Here is a 27,581-nt window from a genome sequence, read left to right as displayed (position 1 = left end):
TGTTTTTCCCTGACACATTCATAATTATTATATCTGCTGGTGCACTGTGGCAAGCTTTTTTTGCTTGCGCATGAGCACTTTTTAGGCTACATAGACAATTAAAGGCTCATTACTTTGTAATTTATATGGTTTATTAATACACGTGCAACTAATAGCCGACTAATGCTTAAAATGAACGACTATTAGTCAACCAGAAAATTTTTTACTCAAGAGCAGCCCTAAAACAACTGAAAATAAGTCTTTAAAAAACATCACCATTACACAACTCTGAATGGCCATTTAAAAACATAAATACTGTTTGACCTCCTTTCTTCTCCGTGACAAGCATGTGTCAGAAACACACAGTTGTACAGCGCTGCCTTCTCTAGATGGGTAACCAGGGTAACTTCTGTATTTCTGCCGTTCTATAAGCACCACCTACTGTCAGAGGGTTAATTAGCATTTTTATTCAGCCTGTCTACCATTTTTTGTTCAGACAACATGTGATTTTCTATGCAAAATTTGGGCTTTGATAAACATACATGCATGTTGTAAATTTTAACCAGTTGATGGAAAAGAAGCTAATGCAGATTCTAAAAATCTAATTGAGATTAGATATATAGAATTATTCATGGTATTCAATTTTTTTACTGTAACTTTTCACTCAAATTGATATGCTAATATTAATTCATAATGAAAAACTGTACACTGTACACTGTTAAAACCACAACATATAATCATTTTGTCTTGTGGTCTCAATTAACTTTTCAGTTTTTATTAATATTGTTATTCATACGAAATATTATAAACTTAAATGGAATTAGGTCACGTTCTGAAAGGTCAATAAACCATAAACAGTATGAAAACAAAAACTGGTGTTGGTGCCAACCAGCACAATAACACAGCAGGCATGGTAACCAGAGGCACAATCAAGCATATCTTTGTTTACTGCCAAATACACACTCTGACACATATTCTCAGAGAGAAAGAGCGAGAGATGAGCATACGAAAGGAATAAAAACACCATATCGAATTGGCAGAATGTGGCAACCGTGAGAAAGAAGAGAAAGAAAATAAACAGGCGACACAGGACAAGGTTCACACGGTGATCAGGAGACAAACAGACAGACACCACACACACACAAGCTACAATAAATAGTTTTCTTGATCATCTTTTTTTGGGTGTGGTATGTATTTGTATGGTGTCATTCATATATATGTATATTTTTTCTTATTTACTTTATTTACTTATTACACCATTTTTCAGTAAATTGAACTTATTTTTTATTTTTGATGATACCTGGATATATTTTTATTAGAAAACAAGACAAAAATGCAGCTTAAAAATGATTTCTTGCAGTTCATGCAACATTCACACACCCAGCCCTCACAAAACCCCCTTTTTTCCTTATTTCTTCATGTTTCTCTTTCAGTCATTCTTTCATTATTCAGTGAAGGAACACAGGTGCACCTGTTTCAACTGACTCTTTTCAGAAGAGCTACAGTCAAACACATAATCCCTAACTTTACTGAAAAACACACACACACACACACACACACACACACACACACACCTCAGTAACACCCACCAGCTCACTCGCTGCGCAACACACTGAATGTCTGGCCTTTAACAGAGGGAGGAAGAGAGAGGAGGTGGCAGTCAAAAGTCATCCGTCTTTCTTCCTCTTCAGCTGTATTGTGTTTGCAGTGCGTCACCTGGTGGAAAAAAGAAAGGATAAAGAGCCTGTGGATGGAGAGAAGAAAGGCAGAACAAAATCAAAGGATGAAAAGGGATGGAGGGAACGGGAGAGGTGGAGTGCACACAAAATGAGCAAAATAAAGCAGAGGATGTTGTCCAAACTGAAAGAGCTTTTTAAAGCTGCCCTCCCCTTTAAACTGCTCTTCAGGCCTGTGTGAATGTTCGGTCTTTCTGTTCTCAAGCTCAAAAGACAAAGAGAGAGGACAGAGAGCAGCAGCTCATAGACGAGCGAAATGAAGGCTGAATCGGGACAGTCAAAACTGAGTTTACTGACTGCGTGTTCGAGCAGTGTTACTTGTAGAGTTGTTCCAAAGGTTACAATGAACAGAACGACACACAATAAATATGCAGATGGACTGAGATGGACCAATGGGAAATATCAACCGATTAAACCCAATAAAAAATAAAGATTTTAAAAGAGTTTTTTCAAAATGTTGCCACAGAAGAACTGTTTTGAGTTCCTTAAAGAATCTTTCAGTTAGGGGTCGACTGACATGTCTTTTGTTTTGGAGCGGATAACTGATATTTTAAACCCATATATATGTCTTGATAAGGATAAAAACTTCATGTCAAAATGTAGAAAAACAAGGGCTCTGACAAAAACGCTTTTAAAAAATTTTAATCGGCAAATCGGTTGTGAAAATGACCGATACCGATACCCATAAAATGCTCACTATGTGCACCGATAATCAGTCCACCCCTACTTTTAGTGATCAGCTCTTAAATGCTCTTTTAAGAAAAAAAAAATTGAAAAATCTAAAGAACCTTTTTCCACAAAAAGAACAAATGGAAAGGCTTCATGGATTTTAAAGACTTTTAATGGAATCATCCATAAAGAACCTTTATTTTTAAGAATGAATATGTTTTTAATATGCATTTTCTGGGCTTATTGCTTATGTTATATATCTACACTACCAGTTAAAAGTTTTTGATCACTAAGATTTTGAATGTTTTTAAAGAAGTCTCTTCTGCGCACCAAGCCTGCATTTTATTTAAGTACAGCAAATATTTTTATTATTTAAAAAAATTGTTTTCTATTTGAATATATTTTAAAATTAAATGTTTTCCTGTCATTTCAAAGCTGTTTTTAGCATCATTACTCCAGTCACATGATCCTTCAGAAATCATTCTAATATTCTGATTTCCTGCTCAAAAACATTTATTATTATTAAAATTATTAAAATCTTTTGTAACATTATAAATGTCTTTATAAACACTCTTGATCAATTAAAAAAATAAAAGTATTCAGATAAATGTTGATCTTTTGATCTTTCTATTCATCTTTAACAGAAAATCAGCATATTAGAATGATTTCTGAAGGATAATCTGACACAGAACACTAATATAATGACGCTGAAAATTTAGCTTTGATCACAGGAATAATTTACTTTTTAAAATATATTCAAATAGAAACCTGTTATTTTAAATAGTAAAAATATTTCACAATATTACTGCTTGGATCAAATAAATGCAGGCTTGGTAGGCAGAAGAGACTTCTTTTAAAAACATTAAAAATCATACTGTTCAAAAACTTTTGACTGGTAGTGTATATATATCATGCTATCTCATGCTTCCCAAGGCTTCATTTACATAATCAAAGATACAGTAGAAGCACTAATATTGTGAAATATTATTACAATTTAACTAAACTTTTCTATTTTAATATTTTAAAATCTGATTTATTCCTGTGATGGCAAAGCTGAATTTTAAGCAGTCTTTACGCCACATGATCCTTCAGAAATCATTCTAATGATGCTGATTTGGTGCTCAAAAAACAATTCATCTTAGCAATGTTGAAAACAGTTGTGCTGCTTAATATTTTTGTGTAAATAGTGATGCACTTTTTCAGTATTCTTTGAATAAAAGCAAAAGAATTTGTTTTTAAATGCTGATTATATTTAGCTTTAAATATGTGCTGTACACTGTAAAAAACAATTTGTTGAGTCAACTTAAAATAATTTGTAACCTGTAACCTTTTAAGTTCACTCAACTCAAAAAAGTTTATTCAACTTGAAATGTTGAATTATACTAAATGACAACTTAGATATTAAGGCAGTTGGGTTACTTACTCATGTTAAGTTTAGCAAACACAAATATCTAAGTTGTTACATTGTCCAACTTAACATTTCAAGTTGACTAAACGTATTTTAGTTGACTGAACTTAAAATTTTAAGGCAGCAAGGTAACAAATTATTTTAATCTGACTCAACAAATTGTGTTTTTTATTTTTTACAGTGTATGTACCTGCTTTTATAATGCACAAATTACTCATGTACTATTTTCTATATGTAGGCACGAATGCAGTAATTACTAAACATTAAATGTGAACATTTACTTTTATATCCAGCATCTTGCAATTTCCTCTGATTAAATCAAAGCTGTAACTTACTCTTTGAGCATGTGTGTGGTTTTCCTCACTAGCAATCATGCTGAGCACATTAAAGTCCTTACAACAGCTCTTTATGCTCTTCTGAGACTTACAGAAAGAGAGAGAAAGGCAGAGAGAGAGAGAGACTGTGTCTTCCACTGCCCACAGTGTTGGTCAGCGTGTCTGAATTCCCCACAACGGCTCATATCTCACACAGCATGACCTCACACCATCCTACACACATACACAGACACTTAAACAAGTGAACTAACGCTAAAGAATGGAACACAGTACGTAAAGGGGACAAAACATTCTGCCCACAGTGTTGAATATGCCACAATGCAGTACTGTCTTCCATTTCCTCCCCCGTTCTTTTCTGCTCCTTTTTCATTTAATGGGGATTTTGCTGGGGCTGGCAGACAGAGATACACAATGCCATTTGTTTCTCACAGGAAAACGGATTAAAAGTGACCATGGTGTCACAGCACACTGAGATACATTTGAGTGCATTGCGCTGGTGTGAATGTACTGCCACCTAATGGATGAATGACATATTACAGATGGCAGCGGCTTTCTTGAATGGACTTCAAGAAAGTCCACCAGGTGCATCACCAGATCTTTTTTCACTAGGCATGAACCACAGTGAAATATCGTTTGGACCCAGTGAAATATTACCGACATGCCGATACCGATTACTAATAATTCTGAAGAAAAAAATCTCAATTGAATGATAATGTATGACTTTTTTTTCTTGTTTCTGACACAGAATAAAAAAATATAAAAAAGTACTTTCTCCCAATTGTGAGTTTATATCTCACAGTTCAGACTTTCAGAACTGAGTGTAATTCTGAGAAAATGTCTTAACTCTAAGATCACGTAAACAGACAACTGCAAGGAAAAAAATCCTCACAATTGTGATGAGAGATGATTCCATAGAACGCAAATACTGATGAAATTCAACTCCTGAAGGGATCTCTGCATGCCCCATGGACATATCACTTTAATCTTGACAAGACTTGGCTCCTCTTCCTTCCTCTCCACACAATCTCTCTCGTTACCCCAGTCAAAGGTCAAGCAGTCAATGCTTCCAGGTGTGATCAAATTGACAAGCTCTTATTTGAGTGACATTATGACTGACAGATCCTATTGCTAAATTCCTAAAACATACAAAAAACATGGAAAAAGGGTCCTTTCTTAACAACTACAATAGTTGTTTCATGTCTAGGGTAAAGTAACTCCTCCCTTACTACACTACCAGCATCAGAGAGAGAAATTTTATCATAAAATCTGCATTAAACAGTACGGGTGAGAGTCACTGTTGAATTACTCTGTTTTCTCACATCTATTAACAGAAGCATGTGTGTTTGGCATTTAAACCCTTTACAGCCTGAGTCTATGTATAAAATCAGATTATGACTTTCCATTACTGTGGCTTACAAAACAGTTGTAGTGGCCACAGGCTTAGATCATGTGATCCCTGTACTATTAAATACAAGGTTGTTATTGAATATCTGCTGCGCAAGACGCTGTAAAATAAAAGCCTCTCAGAGAAAACCAGTCAAGGCCTACAGTGTTTTCACAACACATTATCAATCAACCATATTGGCAGCACTGAATGTAAACAATGCCAGTGAACCAAACGAACCCTGCATATTTAGTTGATTATTGCTTCTGAAAATAGTCATTTATTGTCATGTTTTGTGCTGTACTAACCTGTCAGAATGGGAAAAACATTCGAAGTACAATAGACTGCCAAAAGTTAAAACAAATCAAGGAGAAGAGTGCAAACAAACTGTCTGAGAAACAAAGGGCATTTGTGGCTGGCCAGACTGAACCAGGATTTCCAGGGCAAGAATCTCGACAACATTCGTGTTTGTACTTCCGAGCAGGTAACGTTAGGGGAAATATTCGGCTAATATCTTAATACTTATACGTATGTTTACCACGTTAACTTAAGTTTTAAAATATTACGCCGTTTCCTGCTTACTAAGTCCTTCTCTATATGATTTAGCAGCTTCTACACGTTTTTCTGTGGTTTAGACCGTATAAATTAGCAGAACAACGTATTCAGTAGTACATTAACCACACTATCCATGCTGTTGTTTACATTCGAGTGTGGCCAATATGGCCGCGCAATCGTGACGTAAGCAAATGCTCTATTTAGATGTCAATTAATGCTACTCAAATTAAGCACTCTCAGCTATTTAGTATGGCAGTAAGTTTAAGCTGTTATTAAAATACATAAATAACAACATTGTAAATGTGTGTCATTATCGGCAGGTAGTTTACTCAGTTCAGAAAGTCCGTAACTCGCTTACTTATCAGACATTAAACAATAGCAGCAGGTTTTATGGTTAAACACTTGCTCTACCTCCAAAAGGAACATATGAGTAATTAAATCCAAAATCAAACATACTTATATAAGATCACTTTGGTCTTCCACTTCCAAAGCGCGTGAATGCATTCGTTGCTGCTTTCCTGCCTAGGTAACAGCACGACCAATAGCATTCGAGTAAGTTTCTGAAGGAGCGTTTGATTGGTTGGACGTAATGTAGGGATACACCCTTCACTAACTGAATCGGTTGAGTTATTGATTCAATGGCTGCGTTCGAAACCGCATACTTCCCTACTATATAGTAGGCAAAAAACAGTAGGCGAGCGAATGAGTATGTTTGAATCTTCAGTATTCATAAAAGAGTAGGTGAGAATTAGTAGGCGAGTGCACTCATTCTCGCGAGATTTGGACGTACGTATACTTAATTTGCGTTCTAATATGCCTACTTACCTACTATATAGTAGGAAAAAAGAGTACGTGAAGAAAGAAGTACGTTCGGAACCTAAAAGAGTAGGCGAGAAATCCCCGGATGTCCTACTGCTTCAGCCCAGATTCTGGGGCCAGTTGCATAAAAGGTTTAGACTAGTCTTAAAAGTTAGTCATCTAATTTCTTTCTATAAGACTGGTCAAAATTTGTAAAATTCGGTTACACAAAAACTTAGATGAGTCTAAGTTGAATCCAAAATATATGATTGATTACCCCTTAGTTAACTGCTAGTTGGTCAAAATAGTTCTTAAGACACTGTCTTAACATAGAGGCTAAGTTTATGCAACTGGCCCAGATTCTGGAGTGTGCATCCAAAGGACACTTTTCTATCCCAGGAGTCCACGGGAGAGCAATACGTCATTACCGAACGTGATTGAGAACCGTGACAAGGGTGTTTACAAATGTGAGTATTGCAAACCAAAACACGGTTCCTTGTGTTAAAATCGTATTTGCTGACTTACTAAACTGTATATATAGGTGCAAAGACTAGACAGTAACGTTATAGTATATTGTGATTTTGCTGTAAAAACACCTTTAATTGTGTATAGCAAACAGTAGAGCTCCAGTAAGCACATGTACGTCAACAAAGTGGATTTACATAAGCCATATACATCTTCGATTACTAAATGTTTATTAACAACTGACAGTAAAGTGTTGTAAGAGAATTGCAGATGAGCACATCACAACATGAAACAGACATCTGTGCGAGTGGTGTACGTTATGTGTGCTTATTATGTAGAATTCACTGCTGTCAACACTGCTTTAGTTGAATGTAAATAGTGTAAATAAACACATGTACATAACTAAACATGAGTTCATCTGTTTCATTTGTCCATTACTGTTGATAAATTGAGGAGCATTTGTGTTGGATAAAAAGCCAGTTAACACATCAGCAACTACCTCAACATGTAAATGCAGAATTGAATCACAGAGTTAACTGAATCATGTCTGGATGTTACAGGGACTGATGAGACACACGTGTGTTTATCCGGTGAAGAGTGACTGATGAAGGAATGCTGCCATCAAAGGCTTTCAGTGAGTATACATTACATAAATGAATAAAACATCTTTTAAATCTTAAGTTGTACTTTATTTTATTTATTGTAACATCAAACAGTGTTATTACAGCATTTTTGATTTGTGATTTCTGTGTATTTTCTGCAGATCTTTTGTGGTGGAGCAGGTGACGGCAGCATTTGTGGGAAGCAAGAAAGACCTGAAACAAAAATATAAAGTAAGATCATTTTGTTACTTTAATACAGAAATAAAAAAAATAAATCAAATTATTGTAAAAAAAAAAAAAAAAAGTTAAAATGAATGCTTTTGTATTATATTTGTGCTTCTTTGTATGATCTGAAATGTCTGCAGACTGGTGTGAGCAGTGAGAAAGGAGAAATCCACAGCAGCATCCTGGAAATGCGGTTTAGCCCACTACAAAAGTAATAGAGCTACAACAAAAATTAGCATGTGAGTGTAAACATGAAATGAAATTTGTCAAGAAATGGAATGCTGACAACATGAATTGTAAAATGTTTTACTCTGTTTAAATGTTTCACAGGTAGTCGAGCAGACACAGCGATAGCCAGATTGTGCCGCACATGTTCTCCTGCTCTTGCCTCAAGGTTGTGGGGTTCAGTGGTGTGTCTTCATGGTCTTTCTCATCCTCTGGCTCAACAACATCCCCATTGAGAAGAGTGAGATTGTGAAGCACAGCACAGCAGAAGAATTGGCACAGCTGCATTGAGATGGTAATAGAATGTGGGGTTTACCGTCTGAAAATACATGATTGTTAGACCAATAAGTTTGAATAAAGCTCTGTTTCATCTGTTGTTGACTTGTATATTTATGTATTTATTATGATGCTTTTATTCCTTCTTTTACTCATTTATTCATGTTTTCTATTGTTGTCAATAAATAAAATATACATATTTTGTTAACTAATACATTAATTCATTGCTTAACTGAAAACTGATGGATTCAAATCACCTGCATTTGTCGAGTGTATATTCATGCATAGCTATGTCAAAAAAAAGTTATATAATTAGTTAGCATGTATCTTTATTATTCTGTGTAAATGTTGGAGTGGGCTAGCAATGCAGTTCATTATGGTGTTATCTTAATTTTTAAGTAGTAATACTTACATTTTTCAAATGTAAAATCAACAGTCTGTAAATGCGAGATGTTCCAGCAGCTGCCTGATGTCTCCTGTGTGCAGACACTGCAAACGTGGAGGTGTGTTTTAACTGTACTTGGTAGGTCGGGTTGTTGAGTTACTGATGCTATGAGGTGTTAGTGCACCTGTCACTCTTTTCATTATTATTATTATTATTATTATTGCATATAATTACATATAAGATCTGGAAATATGGTTGTACCTAACAATGGACAACTGTAATGACAAAAAAAAAAAAAAAACAGAAAACAAACATCATGCATTCATCATGGTATGACATTATATGCACAGAAAAAAAACAACAACATAATAACAAGGTTAAATATCTAAATAATTCACCACGGTGCCTTTTTAGAAGCCTGGTGGATGAAACGAAAGTTAAATTCAACAAGAAAAAAAGAAAAGAAAACAGTGGAGATTTAAACCACTTAAGCCAATTTTACACATAAAATGAAGAAATTAACTACATATTAAAGAGAACGATTTCATCTTCAAGTTTTCTTACACAATTTAAAAAAATTGGTTATACTACAATCACAATAAAATGTAAAATTGTTTATTTAACAAGACCACAAAATTAGCAAATTATCAACATCAAAATATTCACGGACAGATCAATCCTGCCTCTTGTATCTCTTAAATTGTTGCGCTTGTTATGAGCTTGTAGATCACATGATCACGTAAACATGGCGGATGACGTCCGAATTACATTCATACTCAACGAGATTTGGCTGTAAAGTACGTACTCTTTCAGCGCTCGTTAAGTAAGTACTTATTGAAATTAAGTACCTACTCATTGAGTATGCGGTTTCGAACGCAGCCAATGACTCACTCATTCTATAGCAAGGATCACTGAACAAATCAGTGAACAAATATTAACGAATCTTTTCAGTGAACTGACTCAGTTACTGGATGAATCACAGTTCACTACACTGACGTTAGGGTGTGAATTGAACATCAATTCTGGATGGAAATTTAAGAGCATTTATAACCCAAAATGAAATCCTTTCTTGTGTCAAATCTTTATTTTTTCCTTTTGTGGTAACAAACTTCATGTTTAGAGATTCAAAAAGTATCCAGTTTCATTTCTTAAATAATTCATACCAACATTTTTATTCCTTTCGATCTTTCTAAAATACAGGAATTTCTCTGAAGGACAAAATTTATTCCGTTTCGCTATCACTCACTCACACACTTTATTTTTAGCATCCCTCATGACACAAATATATATTTTTAATATTCTAGATTAAATACATCCACATGTCAAACTGTTTTTATTTCTAATTACATACTAGCTTACAATTATAAACAGAATATAACAAAATAGAAAAAGAATCAACAGTAGAAACGTACAACATATTAAATAACACATGAGATTTAGCAACATTTTTCCAGCCATATCCATCTTAAACTGCAGTGGCATCAGCAAAACTTCCAAAAAAACAAACACTGATTTCAGTAATAACCAGCAGCTGGTATGTCTTAATGTGAAAATCCTGGAGTGTTTAGAGCAGTAACGCAAGTGCAGACAGATGATTGGGAGCTTGAACCTCACAGCAAGGAGATGCCACAGCTGCCCTCTGAAAAAACAAAGTTGTCTTCACACAAATCAACATTAAAAGTTAAAAATAAAGGGATGAAAAGACTAAGTGTTTGTGTATCCAAGTTAGTGGAAAAGAGAGACAAGAAATTCTCTGTGGCTGGTGGTGTGTTGGTGAGAGAGTGATATAAGGCAGCTGCAGGGTCAATGAACCTCTCTGTGTCGTAAACCATGAGGACAGACACATACTGATGACCTCACGGTTTGTCACTCCGGCAACAAAGTCACGAAGAACAAGTATAGTTACACACAAACACAGAAAGTTGAAACCAATACAAAAACTAAAGCAAAGTTAATGGAAAATGTACAACAAAACATCACATGCACTCACACCCGACACACACACACACACACACACACACACACACACACACACACACAAATAAGTGCAAAAAAACACAACAGTGCTGCTGTGACTCACAGTTTACACAGTTTCACATCTCTTCGGAAATTCTTGTTGACATCCTATGCAATAAAGCTTTGGACAGCTTGGATGCTGAATTTCAAGTTTGACAGTAATAACAAGACCAGCCTGATATGTATCAAGACCAGCAGTTTTTCAGTAAACATTTTTCAGAAATCCAGTTTTAATCCAACTTTTTTTTGTTTTTGTTTTTTTTTGCTAAACAGGAAATAGACAGCCATCACAGGAAGACATAATGAAGGCTCTCCACCATTACACAGTACTGCCTCCTCTATGCTGCTGATAGTGGCACGTCCTATCCAGAGGAGTAATATGGAGTTCAGCGCAGTAGTAATTTGTGAAAAAGGCATGCACACTTCATCACACTGCAGTTTTAGCGTAAACCTCCAGCATGTTTCACTGTTGTGTGTCTGTAGGAAGCGGAGGGAGCTTATCGTCATACTGCGGAGGCGGCGTGAGGGGCTCGATGGTGAACACGTTAGCCTGCTGGATATCGCTTAAGCTTTTCCTTCTTAGATTGTCAGATTTGATGCGCCTAATTTTAAGAGGAATCAGCTTGCGTCCGGGGCGGCTGTTTCTCCGGCCACCCGCTCCAGCGCTGGGGTCGATTTGAGAAGAAGGTCTACGTGCTTGGTTGACTTCATCTTCAACAGTGTGTTGATCTTCATCTAGCTCCTCATAAGCTGGTAGCTGGGTGATGCTGTTGTGTCGGTCAGAGGTCTGACTGATGGGATACTGGCCACTCATTACAACCTCCTCGTAAGTGGGGACCATGTAGTTTTGAGCTAGTTGGTCCATCCTAGAAGCAAAAATAAATGCACATTTACAATCATCCACAGCTCACTGTTGTTCAAATTATCATTCATAATGTTTGGTAAGATTTAATCAATGCTTAATACTTTTATTAAAGGGATAGTTCACCCAAAAAAACAATTTCTTCTCTTCCGTGTCATGAATCAAGAGAGACAGACGTTCTACATCAGAACGCCAGCTCCTGTGTCATGGTAATCGAAGACTAACACAGGTGAGAAGAAATTGTTGAATAAAGTCATTATTTTTGTCTTCTTTGCGCACAAAAAGTATACTTGTAGCTTCATAAAACACTTAAAACGCTAATATCACATGGACTATTTTATAGATGTCCTTACAACCTTTCTGGGCCTTGAACGTGGTAGCACCGTTGCTGTCTATGCAGGGTCAGTTCTTGGATTTCATAAAAAAATATCTTAATTTGTGTTCTGAAGATGAATGAAAGTCTTACAGGTTTGGACTGACATGAGGGTAAGTAATTATTGACAGAATTTTTGTTTTTGGGTGAACTTTCCCTTTAAGCAAGGATGCATTAAATTGATTAAAAGTGACAAAGACATCTACATCCTACTTCTAATCCTGAAAAAACATATCATTGTATATGTATCATTGTAAATGTTTTTGGAGCAAAACAAATCATTGGATTAGAATGATTTCTGAAGTGACACTGAAGACTGGAGTAATGGCTGCTTGAAAATTCAGCGTCGCATTACAGGAATAAATTGCATTTAAAATTATTAAATTGAAAGCAGTTACTTTAAATTGTAGACATAATACACGATATTACTCTTTACCGTGGCTGTGATCAAATAAATGCAGCCTTGGGGAGCATAGGAGACTTCTTTTGAAAAATAAAATGTGATGTGGTGTAAGAGTATTTTGTTTATACCTTGAATATATGCACACATCTTAATTTTTAACATTTTTTGACAAATATCATGAATTATTCATTCACAAAATGCTATTAATTTTTTATATTTGATGAGACTTTTTCCCCTTGACACACAATCTGTGTCTCATTACAATACAAGATTATGCCAAACTACTTAATAATGTTTAATAAAGAATTTCAATATTTTCATGAGGCTTTTTTCATTATACTTTCACTTCTGTTCATAAGTTTGGGATCAATGTTTTTTAAAGAAGTACCTTATGCTCTTCAAGTCTGCATTTATTTGATCAAAAATCCAGAAAAAACAACAGTAATACAGGAATAAATGACATTATAAAATTCTTTAAATTGTTACTTTAAATTGTAGCCATAATATACAATATTACTCTTTACTGTGGCTGTGATCAAATAAATGCAGCCTTGGGGAGCATAGAAGAATTCTTCCAAAAACTAAAATGTCATGCGGTGTAAGAGTATTTTGTTTATACCTTAAATATATACACACACACACACACATCTTAATAATATACATATATATATATATATATATATATATATATATATATAATTTTTTTTTTTTTGAGTCACCACAACACAATCTGAACCAACCATGCTTAATCCTAAATTTAAAACTAGACTTCTTCCCCTTCACACACAATCTGTCTCATTACAAAAGTCAGCTGGTTACGTCATCGAGGCTGCCTTATTTTAGAAAAGTAACCATTACATTCCAATGTCACAAAGTCAGAAAGAAATTACAATAGTTTAAGCTTCAAGAGGACTAACGGATAACTTCAGAATAGTTACTTTTCTAAATAAAGATACATCCTTGATGACTAATGTGGCCGACAAACGCAACATCAGGAGGGTGTAGCTTCCAAAATGAGACACAGATACAGTCACACTTCCTGTCTTTTTTCCTGCATGCTGGTTGGACCACACTGATTTGGCTGACAAAGTTTGAATGTTAATAATCAGCAAAGCATTTATTTTTTTCTAAGACATATTAACACAAGATTATGCAAAACTACTTAATAATGTTTAATTAAGAATTTCATTATTTTCATCAGGCTTCTTTTCATTATGATATCAGAGGAGTTGCATCAACCTGATATATACTGGCATTCAAAAGTCTGGGATCTGTAAGATTTTGAATGTTTTTTAAAGCCGTCACTTATGCTCATAAGCTTAGGCTGCATTTATTTGATCAAAAATCCAGAAAAAAAAAAACAGTAATAATGTGAAATATTATTTGAATGTAAAATAACTATTTTCTATGTGAATATACTTTAAAATATCATTTATTCCCGTGATGCAAAGCTGAATTTTCAGCATTATTACTCCAGTCTTTAGTGTCACAAAATCCTTCAGAAATCATTCTAATATGCCGATTTATAAATGTTAAAAACAGTTGTGCTGTTTAATATTTTACTGGAAACTGTGATACTTTTTTCAGGATTCTTTAATAAATAAAAAGTTAAAAAGAACAGCATTTATTAAAACAGAAATATTGTATAACAATATAAACTACAACTTAAGTTTGTTGTCAGTAAATCTTTTTTTTTAAACATTTATTAAGAGAGGATATTAAATTGATAAAAAGTGATAGCAAAGACTTATACTGTTAGAAAAGATTTCTATTTTGAATAAATGCTGCTCTTATTCATCAAAGAATCCTAATGGCTGATGAAAATTCAGCTTTGCATCACAGGAATAAATTATATTTTAAAGTATATTCACACAGAACACCATTATTTTAAAATGAAAATATATTTTACAATGAAACTGTTTTTTCTGTATTTTGGTCAAGTAAATGCAGCCTTGATGAGCATAAAAGAATTCTTAAAAAAAACAACAACATTAAAAACCTTAATGATTTCAGACTTTTGAACATCTGTATATATGACATCTTAAAATAATAAAATAAAAAAAGGAAGTCAGAAACTTAAAGGAAATTTTGAAATGTATTCAAGTCACGGTGCGTGTGAATTATATTTTTATATCTTTTTAAATACATTAATAGGCCAATAAATAAATCAGTCGCGTCATTGGCCTATTTATCTTCATAAAGTGTAAGAATGTGGCTGCACCTGGGTGTGTATTTAACAGTATGTACTCACGTAGCTCCCTCCTCCTGTGTGTTAGCGGGTGTACTGCTGGCTTCCTGTCCCCTGGCTGCCCGCTGTTTGTTCCGTATGCTCAGACACACAGACAGCAGCAGAAGCAACACTCCTCCCCCCACTAGGACGAACGCCACAGATGAGGTATCCCGAACTTGACCCTGATCCATGCCGGGGCTGGAGCTGTTCCCTCCGGACCCTGCCGGCACCACGGTCCAAACAATCATGACTATCCCCAGAGCAATAAGGCCCACGCCCAGTGCGGCAGTAGCATACTGCGCCCCAGAACTACTGCTGTTGGTCCTGCTGTGGCTGGGTGGCGTCTGGTCACTGTAGGACATGTTTCCAAGCCTTACCATGGACTCGATTCTCCTCCGGACACGTTGCTTTTCGTCCTCTGGCTGTCGAACGCCTGCAAACCTTGGCTTATCTCATTTTTTCCAGTCTTTTCTGGAACTTTCTGGACCCGCTCTGTGAATAGAAAATGGAGTACAGGTGAATCAGCAGGAAAGTGATTGAATAATCGGAAGGCGTATCATAAAAGTGTCTTATATCAATAAACATCAACGTCAAAGATCCAGGCCTGAAGTACCTCAATAAAGCCTATGTGAAAAGCACAGTAGTGACCCAGTCTGTGCTTCAGCAGTGATAAGGTTTTTATCAAAGAATGTTTATTGTCTGCACACACATCGGTAGGCATGTTAGGCTTGCCTAACTTCCTTCCATGAGATTAAGCAGGTGTCCCTTCAACTGAGCTTTAGTTACAGGTGCATGAAAATGGAAGAAAGAGTTTGATTCAAGAGTGAAGTGACAGAGTTCACTGCTTTCGCAAACACAGACTTCGGTGAAATTTCATCTCTGCTCTGGAAGGTGTACATTAGAGTGAAACCCAGGCAGATCCAAACTCCAAAAATGTCTGTACTATCAACGTGTTATTGTTTAATAGAGACACACGCGCTAAAGAAAGCACATCATAACTTTGCTGCTTCATGCCTCCTGGTATTGGTTATCTGTACAGACAGGTCTTGGATAAGCGTGCAAACCGCACCCTTAATCATTTCTCTGCATGGTAGCAACATTAAATCATGTTCTCAGATCAGCGTAACTCTCGTACATGCAAAGCCAGGCGGTTTATAATGGAATCTATTTCCCTCAACTGTGACTCATAAGTTGTGATGTGTGTGTGGAAAAATGAGGGCAGTTGTCCATGAGCTGTGTGTCTGTATTCGTGCAGGGTTATTAAAGTCTCCATGGACAGACGTAATTTCATCCCGGGACATCTGACTTCGTAAATGTAATTTTCTTTACGCATAAGCAAGGTTTAGTAAGCATACATGCCTGAAATAGATACATAACAGAATTTACCTTGCACGTCTAAGCATGCAGACAGATGACAAAATTATGATAGTGAATCCACATGGGAATGGTAGGAATTTCCTCCTCTCACAAAAGCCACTGCACCCAGATTAGACAAGAAAAAAGAGTGCCACATAAAACCACATTAACCAGGGGCACCGTAACAGGGAGAAAGGGTGTACCAGAGGCCCAGAAAGTCTGCAACAGCCAATTTAAAGACAGCATTGACAGACAGTACCTGTATCTTAGAGAGAAAGGTACACTCACATTACAGCATCAGTGAACTTAAAGGAATACAATTATGTCATCACTTACATTAATCTACTCAAAACGACACCCAAGGGGCATTTGATTAAAAATTTAAGTGGAATGGACAAAATTTGTCTTTAGATGTGTTTTAAACTTAATTTAACTTGAGCACCTAGTTTTTTTTTATGCAAAATGCAAAAACGTTTAATATTTGTAAATGGCCTTAAGTGTGTCAGTCCATAACATTGTATCAAACATCTCATTTTGTTCAAGAAAGTACGTCATTTAAGTTTGGAAAATATGTGGGCAAATAATATTTTCTTTCTTGGTGTCCCTTGAAGCATCAAGTTCTGAAAATCTTCTAGGTAGTAGATTCTGAACGTATCAGTGGAAACATAAAACACTTGTGCTTTATCTCGATCTTTATAAGGAAGAGTTAAATATCTTTAAACATTAAATACATTAATTCAACTTTACCCGACCAGACGTCCTGTCAAACACTGAGATAGCAAAAGCAAAAAATCTATGATTAAATATATAAATATAGGCTACGTTTAAAACAAACTACGCTGCGCACAACGTGCTCCTTAAACACCGAACGCGATATGTAAATTCATGTAAACAGTAACAAACGTTCCAGGAAAACTAGTCAAACTTTACGTTCTCTGGGAATGTAGTCAGTCTTACCGAGAAGAAATCCCTTCCTTGTGTTTAGAAGACCGAACCCGTTCAAATATTGAATGAAATCACGTTTAATCCAATGATGCAAACGTACACCGGAGCATTTGTTACATTCCTTAAGAAACTGAGCTTGAATTTCTTAAAGCGTGTTGGCCTTGAGTTTCACAAACGTGAACATCTTCCTGTCCCTGCAGTCCAGAATTAACCCTTTAACAGACCTGTTCGGGCTCCTGCCCCGCCCATGTGTTATGAGGGACAAAACTTCCCTGTCCTCTGACACTGATGGTCTATAAAACTTTACCACATATTGAGACTTTCAGGAAACCAATGGTGATGAATATGAGCACTCCATATATAATACAGAATAATTCAAACTTTATTTTAAAAATAAAATCATAAAATAAAAAGCTTTCCAGTCTTGTTCCAATCTTATTATCATTCATCTTTTCGTATTTCAGTCTCCAGTCAGATCTGTGGGGCTGACATGGAGTTTATTTATGACATGGAGTTTATGTATACATTTTTTAAATATAGGAGCATTATTTATCACACCGGTCAGCAGCTGGGGGTGGTCCACATCAAATCACCAGCATCACCCACATAAATATGTCAAACAGGGTTCACCCAAGCACAGATTCTTAGAGCGGAACAAATGCTCAACAATATTTAACTATTTTACGGGCAGTTGTGATTCTGGCAGTGTTAATAATATTGGACAAAGGTTGAATAAATAAGCACGGTGCTTCCTCATCTGCTTAAGTGAAGGAACGTCATTAACTTTTACAGTAAACGGAACAAGGAGTGCTCCGTACTACACATTTTTCTCAGTATAATTTAGTATATTATTAATCCTGAGATACTAGAAATGTGAGGAACAAAACAAGAAGAAAACAACAAAGAAGGGAAAAAAAATAGCTGATAATTTAAAAAAAAATATTAAAATTGTTTCTTGTCTTAATGTCCCAGGACAAGTAGAGAAGACGTACCAGAAGATTTAAATAAATTTTAAGACATGGGGAACATGTCCTACATGTCCTGTATTTCCCTATAAAAATGTTCACTTTCTTTTACGCTGCTTTAGAAAGTCACTTAATAAACATACAAATGTACAAGTCATATCTTTGATCTTTGCACATTTACCATGATCATTAGCCTAACCCCTGTTACAGCTTAGCAGTGTGCATGACCTTGGAATTGGAAGCATACTACCTATGTTTGGATGGTATTGAGATTAGTGATTTACAGTTGGGAAATTAAATATCATACAAAATTGTGCACTTTGAGTGGGTGTGCATGACTGGTGATTATGGACCTGCTATTCACCTGCTGTAACGTCAGCATTTTAACCACATGACTAAGTGAAACCCAGTGGATATAAAGTTCATTCACGTAAATTCATGAAATTCAAATAATCATTTATTTTAAATATTGATGTACTGTATAACATGACATTTTACATTATTTTGTACAATATTTTGTGATACTAAAACTAATGTCATCGGAGTCCGTTTTCTAAAATGTACCCATTAAATGTCAAAATATTCATTTTATTGAGGAAAGAATCCAACTTCAACACAATTTTAACTGTGGAATTATATTTGTCAAGGTTCACTCTGCAACTGTCATGACCCATTCCTTAAACGCACCTATAATTTCATCAAACATCTAAACAGATAAATAAATGTTTAGTGTATGTGCCCTTTCCAATGGATTCTTAACGTTGTCTCACTTTGAGACAAATGAGTCCACAGTCATACACAACAACATAGGTCTACAAAGCAATGTCAAGACCCCTACTGGCAAACTAAGAGTCTAATGTCTGAAAATGTGAACTTTCATTGAAATTTCATTTTGAAAATGAAAAGAAAATCCCCCCCATTTGGGAGCTTTGAGAAAGTGTCATGTTTTTCAACAGTGCTCTTGACAGGAGAACGATTCAGACATTGGTGAGCTCAGCAGCAGAAAAGTGTCGGACTGGGCAACGTTCACGCTGTAGTGAGACCTCCTGAAGACCATTCCTTGGAAACGACCCGGACCTGTTCTGGTGACTGATCTTCCGTCCAGTGAAATTCTTTGGGCTGAGACCAAGCTGCTGCTGTGGAAACGAAAATGGATCTGTCAGATTTCTGATTCACTGGTGCAACAAACATTTGCCTTTTAAGAATTATTCAAGCAATAATACAAATCTTCACTCTCTGAGGGTGCATTGTTACTGAAAACTACACTCAAAGAAACTTTGAAAAAAAAAAGAGCACACTGTGGTGGCACAATGTGACATCATTTACCTTGTGTCATTGCAATTGCATGTCTTGCATTGCATGTCTTGCAAATGTAAATGCAAACGTCAAATAGACGTCTCTGTGATGTACGTGTGCTATCAGGGACACCCCAGATAGCACATGTACATCTGCAAGATGTCTGTTAAAGATCTTTTGATCTGGAAAGTATCTTCTGTGTACAAACATCTGACAGACGTCTTTCAGATGTCAGTTTTACATACATTCTAAATCATAAACATCTTAAAGACATCTAATACTAATAATAGCAAAAAATACGTCTTGCAGGTGTAAATGCAGACATCAACAAATGAGTCAATGTTTCAACGATCCATTCATAAAGGCAGCCACTTGCTTTGTTTCTAAATAAATCAGCCCTCTTGAATGAATCATTTCATTCAATGATTCAATTAATCACTCATTAAGACAGGGACTTGCCGCCACCTACTGGCTGTTTTAGTGTAATTTATATCCATAACAGGCCTGAACCAGCCAAGGTACCAGCACAAAAAAACATTCAGCAAATATTGTTTAATTATCATTATCAATTAAAATCCCAATAAATATCGAGATATAATTTTTTGTCCATATTGCACACCCCTAATCAACACATGTTCTTGACAGGTTTCAAAAGATTTGCCCTTAAAGGGATAGTTCACCCAAAAATGAAAATTCTGTCATTAATTACTCACTCGTACCAAACCCATAAGACCTTTGTTCATCTTCGGAACACAAATAAAGATTTTTTATGAAATCCGAGAGCTTTCTGACCCCGCATAAGCAGCAATGGCCCAAAAATGTAGTTAGGACATCGTTAACAGTCCATGTAAAATCAGTGGTTCAACGGTAATTTTATGAAGCTACAAGAAATACTTTTTGTATGCAATAAAAAGAAAAATAATAACTTCATTCAACAATTTCCTCTCTTGCAGGGTCAAAAAGCTCTCGGATTTTTTTAATCAAAAATATCTGTGCCTTACGGATTTCGGAATGACATGAGGGTAAGTGATTAATGAAAGAATTTTCATTTTTGGGTGAAAATCCCTTTAAATGTGGCATTAGTATGAGTTTTAAGAATTTATAATTCAGCTTTAGTGCTCTACCTTCACCCTTCTTAAAGACTGCTGATCTTCATGACAACTGGGTGATGAGCTGCTTAGAGAACTTTGCCGGTGAAGTGTGGGCGGAGTCCCCAAAGGTTCAACTTCCTGATCAAACCCTGCCCTGCAGACACAGACATCAGAGAAATCTTCATGACTCCACTGTCTCTTGATCTTGACAAAGAGACATTTATTCATAGAGACGTATACATTTGTAAGGTTAGACACAGACACATGCAGTACAACTAATACTAACTCTTACCTGGCTGCACTGACAAGTGCCTTCACCTCTTCACTCAGGTGATGACGGACCATGTGCTTGTTGCTTGGAATACATAAAGCCGCTGCCATGGTGTCAGAGCTGAAGGAGGGATCCAGCACCATGACAGCACCATGAACCCCGCTGTTCTGAAGATTGTCAGCAAACTCCTAAATGAAAAGATATGTTTTTCTTCTGTGTTTTTTCACATACCAACACCTACACCATCTCTGTTACCACTGCTGTTTTTTCCTCATTGGTACCTTCAGATCAATCTCTTTGATCCATTTGATGATGCGATGACAGGTCCACACTACAGGGTCTGTGTTGTGATTCTCACACTCTGATCGCCTGGACTGCAAAATCTGCATTAAAACAGTATTTACAGGTTATTTCTTGTTTAGCTTCATTAATGTACTAGACTTATCAGGGTTTGTTTTTCCAAACTGGGCTATTCTGATGTGTGTCTGTGATGGTTGTTGTTCCTTTTTGGTAATGTTTAGTGCCTGTACGAATTTCCATCATGCTGTTCTTTTGGTTTGTGTGTGTGTTTGTACCTCTTTGTCAAAGTTGAGCGTGTGCAGCAGCTGTATTCCCAGCAGCAGGCTGTTCTGGTGGGCTTTTTTAGACACGTGCAGATGCTTCTCAAGGTCGGTTCGTGCGAGCGTACTTAGGAGACGTCCGTCCACAAGGTGAGTGTGGAAGAACTGGGAATATTGTGGGAGACCCACATCAGTCAGCCAGGCCTGAGCCACCCAGTGGTGATCCAGATCAGCTGCTTTAGAAAGGCTGAAATAACAAAAATTAAAGAAAAGGAGAAATATTTTATAAATCTAGAAATAAAAATTCTTAGAAAAGCACTTTGTGTGTTGATGTTTTTGGGGAGTCACATCACTTGACCACTCGAAAGGAAAAGGGAACTTCTGTCATCATTTACTCAGTTTCAAATCTGTTCATCATAAAAAGTGACCACCTCTCTTCCCAAAACTTGAATTAAACTATTTGATTCATATGGATTCATTTTACAATGCTTTACCTAGACTTTCATTGGAGAAACAGAACGCCCTTAGGTTTTACTGAAAATACAGCAAGTACAATAAGTATTGGACACATCACAGTTTTTCTCAGTAAATATATTTCCAAAAGTGCTGTTGACTTGAAATCTCCACCAGATGTTGGTAACGACCCAAGTAATCCATACAATCCAAAACAAAACAAATATGTTCATAAATTATGTGTAATAAAATGGAATGACACTGAGAAAAAGTATTGAACACAAGAAAGGGAAGTGCAAAAAGGCAAGGAAAGCCAAGACACCAGCTGAAATCTGTCAGTAATTAGAAAGCAATCCTGCCCCTTGTCAGCGGAAATTAATATTAGCTGGCCCAGTCCCAACACCTACAGTACCAGGATGATGAAGATAAAACAAGGGTGGACATTTAAGCAAGACTACAATCCCAAACACAGCCAAGGAAACTATCAACTGGTTTCAGGAAATGAAAATAAAGCTGCTAGAATAGTCCAGCCAATCACCTGACTTGAATCCGAAAGAAAATAAGAACTAACAATCAGATTTCATAAAAGAGGCCCATAGAACCTTCAAGATTTGAAGACTTTGTGGAAGAATGGGCCAAAATCACACCTGAGCAATGTATACGACTAGTTTCTCCATACAGGAGGTGTCTTGAAGCTGTCAGTACCGACAAAGGTTTTTGTACAAAGTATTAAATAAATTTCAGTAGTTCAATACTTTTTCCCTGTGTCATTCCATTTTATTACACAACTTAATTTCTGCAATTATTTGTATGTATGGATTGCTTGGGTTGTTATCCACATCTAGTCTAGTTAGTAGTATATCTAGTTAGTATACCCAAAAATGAAAAATTAATTATACGTCCTCATGTCATTCCAAACCATAAGACCTTCGTTAATCTTCAAAACACATATTTTTGATAAAATTCGAGAGCTTTTTGACCCTGCATAGACAGCAACTACCATGTCCAAGGCCCAGAAAGGAAGTAAGAACATTGTTAAAATAGACCATGTAACATCAGTGGTTCAACCTTAATTTTATGAAGCTATGAAAATACTTTTTGTGCCAAAGAAAAAAAAATAGCTTTATTCAACAATTTCTTCTCTTTCTCCTTCCTTTCTGGGCCTTGAATGTGTCAGTTGCGTTGCTGTCTATGCAGGGTCAGAAAGCTCTCGGATTTCATTAAAAAGTATGTTAATTTGTGTTCTGAAGATGAATGAAGGTCTTACGAGTTGGGAACAGCATGAGGGTGAGTAATTATGACAGAATTAGCATTTTCTGTTAGAACTAAGCCTTTAATCAATGTCTTATGGGTTTGGAACAACATGAAAGTAAGTAAATGATAACAGAATTTTGGGGTGAACTATCCTGTAACCCACAACAATTTAACAACTAACCTTTATTTTTTTCATTAAAAATGTCAAAATATCTTATGTTTTTAAGAGAATTATTGACCTTAACACACAGTCATAAAAATCTGCAGTAATCCACTCTATGAAAATATTTTTTCTGATGCTTTTTTTCTTCATATATATATCTATATCTATATATATATATATATAGATAGATAGATAGATAGATAGATATGAAGAGTTCAGATGCAAAACTAGCTAAAAGCCATCTCAGTCAAAAATGAGATAATGATACTGAGTGAATGCTCCTGACACATATTATACGTCCATCAAATACTTTTACTTCAGACTCGCTAAATTCCAGCCTCAGCCCATTCAGAAGAAATAGAAAGTAGCCAGAAAGAAAAGCTAATTTTAAAGAAATACGTCAGATGGATTTAGAGGCTTTTGCATCTGAACTCTTCATATATATATATATATATACACACACACATAAGAGTATATATATGTATATTTACATATATATATATATATATATACTCTTATGATGTGTTTCTCACCCATGTCCTGATTCTGCATCTCTGTAGTCTTCAATGGCCAGACGGAGTTTCCTGCGGTGCATTGAATTACTGATACCTAAAACAGCCTCCAGGTCCTCATCCGTAAGAACTAACAAGACCTAACAAAACACACACAGAGATTAATGTTTAATTGTAACATTCACAAGCTCTGCTTGTTTACATAGCCCAAAGCATTTAGAGCTAATAGGATCAGCTGTGTATTTAAGGGTATAATTTTATAGACTGTTGTAGACAAGTGTTTATGCATCATATGGACAAGGTCACGTCTAACCTTCCCACTTTTAACATTGTCTGCACAGGCCCGTATGTACATCGGCATGGCCATGATCACCTCCAGCCACGCCTGCACGGTTCCAGCACGCCAGCGAGACATGGGGGCCGTCCGGGCAAGCTCCACCTGCTGAAGCCGATCCAGATGCTCCTCGCATTCTGATAGGCTCACACTGAGGCGGGCGGGGCTTGACAAACTGTCGGAGTCTAGATCGGTGGACGACGGGAGATGAGTTTGTTTACTATAATTTATGAGCTACATCACCGTGTTTTCTCAGGTGAAGATAAGTATGTGTACAGTACCTTTAACACACACACTATATTAATACAGAGATAACAAGTCAGATAAATGTCCTGGAACACACATTTTTTCCATTTACATCATAACACCAGCCACTAAAGCGTCACTAAACCAATAATTTCACCAGTAGACGGCAGCACTAAACCGCTAAAATCAACCTCAAGCGTCTATAAGTGTTTGATAACAGAGTTGTTTGCGTCCAGATGTTGTATATTAATGACTGACGAAACAGATGGCTACTGCTAAGTGCTCGTAAAGAGTAAATGTTGTTGGAAAAGATATAAACAGCTTGTATGGTCTGGTTTTTCCTGTTGTACAGGCAAGCTATTCATATATTAAACCATTTTCCCCCTTCATTATCAGGATTGTGGAGTCTGCACATCACCAGGAGCTAATGAGCCACTGCAGAGAAAAACAATGTACACAGAATTCAAAATGAAATTTGAGAGCCCTTTAAAAACTTTAAAGTAAGATAAAAGGAAGAATGGGTTAAACAACCACGCACACACATACACATAAATGTCCCGTGTGGTTAAGAGTATTTAGTAATGAGTTAGTTAATTATGATCACACACTTACTGCTACCTGAAGACAAGCTCAGGGAGGCGAAGTGCCACAACACAATTACAAAAGAGCGAAGAACTCAGCCACACACTGTTCAGTGTTTCTGATTTTATTTCAAAATAGTCTGTAGTTATATAACTTATTACCATTTCCATTTCCATGCCATTTAGAGTTCCATGCTATTCAGCATCAGCCTGAGCCAAACGCAGCAGGGAAAACAAGAGCCGTCTCTCCATCTCCAGCTGATGAAGACACACTACATGCTCTGGAAAACTCATTTACTTCTTCATTTAATGTCAGTGCAATATTGAAATGTACACAATGGTAAGAATCTGCCACTGAATGATAGCTAGCATTGATTTCAGAAAAATAAAAATAATAGACTATAAATACAAAGTTTAATGGTTGAAAGGCCCTGTAGAGTAAAGGTAATCCAGTCCCCACTTGCTAAGCAACATGGGAAACTACTGTGGAGCTCTATGTCATACCCTGCTTTCTTAAAGGTACAGTAATCATTTTCAATGACAACTACCCTAAGTTTTTATAACCAGCGATCTGGGTTTGTATTTCCACAGTTCTCAGATCAGTTTTTGTCTTCTGGTTAGTGTTGTTGTGAAGGCAGTTGTCAGAGTTAGCGTGTGTAATAAACTCTCCTGTGGGAAAGGCAGGACAAGCCACTGCTTACTAAAAATCACAGACTACATCAAATGTCCAAATGTCAGAATGTGCTGTGGATGAGTGGATATCGTTTGGATCACAGTGTGAAAGAGCAAATGTCCTTTTTGGGTTTTCACACACACTGACGGTCCTGCTGGCTTCCGACAGGAGAGCTCCATCAATATGTTTAACACACAGGTTTAAAAACAGCTGAGACAATGAGCGTTAAATGATATAAAAGGCATCTGGAAACATTTACAAGCACTGAGTGCACAATGACTATTATTTACACATTCAGCAGTCCTTCAAGTTTCCAGTGAGATGCTAGGGTGGGTATAAAATGAACACTCACACACACACACGCACGCACATGCACCGGGCAGGTTTGGGTCTACTGCGGCACAGTTTGGAATCATTGTACAGTCAGCTTGTGCTCATAAAGATGGCAGCGATAAAGAAATGCACACACACATACACACACACAGAGAAACGAGTAGAGGGGCTCTCAGCAGCGTCACCAGTCAGCATCTTCCTCTATGTAGTAGTCAGGTGTGTTAGTACCATCAAACAGAGTAGGGTCCAGAGACTTTCTTTGCTTTCCTCGACCGAACACCCTAGACAGAGAGCCCAGGCCCATCCTCTCTTTCTTCTTTCTGCGCCTCTGCTCCTCTAGATCCTCTAGAGACTGGAGACGGGGACAAAGAAAGAAATAATAAGCAATGGAAGCAAAGGTGATGCATCAAAAATGAGCAGCGAAACTATTCTGTGTCATGGCACAATGCACATGAAGGTTGCCACACTTAATCTCACAGTACAATAACAGCTAAAGAATCAGAATCACAATCTTTACAGTTACTAATATGATTATTGCTTTACTATTATTGCTACAACACTGCATTTCTAATAATAGTACTAGAACATCGTATTACACTACCAGTCAAAAGTTTTTGAACAGTTTTTGAAGAAGTGTCTTCTGCTCACCAACCTGCATTTATGTGATCCAAAATACAGCAAAAGCAATATTTTTCTGAAATATTTTTACTATTTAAAATAACTGCTTTCTATTTGAATATATTTTAAAATGTAATTTATTCCTGTGATCAAAGCTACATTTTCAGCATCATTACTCTAGCGTCACATGATCCTTTAGAAATCATTCTAATATGCTGATTTGCTGTTTAAGAAACATTTTTATTATTATTATTAATATTTAAACCAATTGAGTAAATTATTTTCAGGATTTTTTGCTTCAAAGATCAGCATTTATTTGAAATAAAAAAGCTTTTGTAACATTATACACTGGTATAGAAATTAATACTTTTATTTAGCAAGGATGCTTTAAATTGTTTAAAATTGATGACATTTATAATCATCAAAGATTTCTATTTCAGATAAATGCTGTTCTTCTGAACTTTCGATTCATCAAAGAAACCTGAAAAAAATCTACTCAACTGTTTTCAACATAATAATAATAATAATAATAATAATAATAATAATAACAATGATAATACATGTTTTTTAAACAGCAAATCAGAATATTATAATGATTTCTGAAGGATCATGTGACTGGAATAATGACGCTAAAAACGCTGTACATTATAAATAATAGTAGCAATAATGATATTGCTAAATTTTAGATTCATATTAGTTACAATATTAAATTAATAAAAAATTACTACTACAATCTGAATACTACCACTACTATTAATAATGATAATAATAGTCCCTATATAAATCAATTTTTAATTTATATTTTATTTATATTTATACATTTTTATATAAATATATAAATAGTTTTTGTTATTTCGGTCATTACAGACATTTTTTTTACTTACATTTTTGTTATTGCAGACAAAATTCTTTACTTAAATTTTACTATGGAAATAATTATTTAACTAGTTAGAAACCACATATATAACGGAATACATTTTTATTAATAGTATATATATATATAT

At 35.9% G+C, this 27,581-nt stretch overlaps 2 protein-coding genes and 1 long non-coding RNA gene across 10 annotated transcripts in view; 1 reads left to right on the top strand and 2 right to left on the bottom strand.

Annotated features, from left to right (window-relative positions):
- The first annotated feature begins 7,477 nt into the window (after positions 1–7,477).
- On the top strand, positions 7,478–8,856 carry LOC127169986 (uncharacterized). 4 transcript variants are annotated; one of them, XR_007828298.1, is made up of 4 exons: positions 7,478–7,963; positions 8,093–8,162; positions 8,297–8,395; positions 8,487–8,856. It is a non-coding gene; the product is annotated as an uncharacterized LOC127169986 (long non-coding RNA). The 4 variants fall into 4 exon arrangements; XR_007828296.1 differs by having other exon boundaries at positions 8,297–8,856; XR_007828297.1 differs by having other exon boundaries at positions 8,093–8,395.
- Positions 8,857–10,195: 1,339 nt separating this feature from the next.
- Positions 10,196–17,443, bottom strand: tmem51a (transmembrane protein 51a). 2 transcript variants are annotated; one of them, XM_051116311.1, is made up of 3 exons: positions 17,240–17,443; positions 14,948–15,418; positions 10,196–11,924 (listed from the first exon to the last, which is right to left on the bottom strand). In XM_051116311.1, the coding sequence occupies exons 2-3, from the start codon at positions 15,304–15,306 to the stop codon at positions 11,522–11,524; spliced, it is 762 nt and encodes a 253-aa protein (XP_050972268.1). In that variant the 5' UTR covers positions 15,307–15,418; positions 17,240–17,443; the 3' UTR covers positions 10,196–11,521. The 2 variants fall into 2 exon arrangements, with proteins under 2 accessions (XP_050972268.1, XP_050972269.1); XM_051116312.1 differs by lacking the exon at positions 17,240–17,443 and adding an exon at positions 17,030–17,171.
- A 1,188-nt stretch (positions 17,444–18,631) lies between these two features.
- kazna (kazrin, periplakin interacting protein a) overlaps positions 18,632–27,581 on the bottom strand; it is a 48,126-nt gene continuing 39,176 nt past the window's right edge. For all 4 annotated transcript variants that reach the window (XM_051117423.1, XM_051117424.1, XM_051117426.1 and 1 more), the window contains 8 exons: positions 26,188–26,311; positions 24,106–24,311; positions 23,814–23,932; positions 21,426–21,657; positions 21,132–21,233; positions 20,872–21,038; positions 20,613–20,733; positions 18,632–19,328 (listed from right to left, as the gene is read on the bottom strand). In XM_051117423.1, coding sequence (XP_050973380.1) covers positions 19,170–19,328; positions 20,613–20,733; positions 20,872–21,038; positions 21,132–21,233; positions 21,426–21,657; positions 23,814–23,932; positions 24,106–24,311; positions 26,188–26,311 — 1,230 coding nt within the window. In that variant the 3' untranslated portion in view covers positions 18,632–19,169. The remainder of the gene's footprint in view (positions 19,329–20,612; positions 20,734–20,871; positions 21,039–21,131; positions 21,234–21,425; positions 21,658–23,813; positions 23,933–24,105; positions 24,312–26,187; positions 26,312–27,581) is intronic.

The sequence above is a fragment of the Labeo rohita genome, chromosome 8 (genome assembly GCF_022985175.1).
Source record: "Labeo rohita strain BAU-BD-2019 chromosome 8, IGBB_LRoh.1.0, whole genome shotgun sequence".
In the NCBI taxonomy this organism is placed as follows: domain Eukaryota; kingdom Metazoa; phylum Chordata; class Actinopteri; order Cypriniformes; family Cyprinidae; genus Labeo; species Labeo rohita.
The sequence above is the reverse complement of the archived record's forward strand: the minus strand, read 5'-3'. Positions and strand labels throughout refer to the sequence as shown.

Excerpts from the sequence above, each read along its gene's own strand:
- tmem51a (XM_051116311.1), bottom strand. The coding sequence starts at position 15,306 with ATGGTAAGGCTTGGAAACATGTCCTACAGTGACCAGACGCCACCCAGC. Across the intron at positions 11,925-14,947 it reads ACACAGGAGGAGGGAGCTAC|GATGGACCAACTAGCTCAAA; the intron begins GTGAGTACATAC and ends TTTTGCTTCTAG.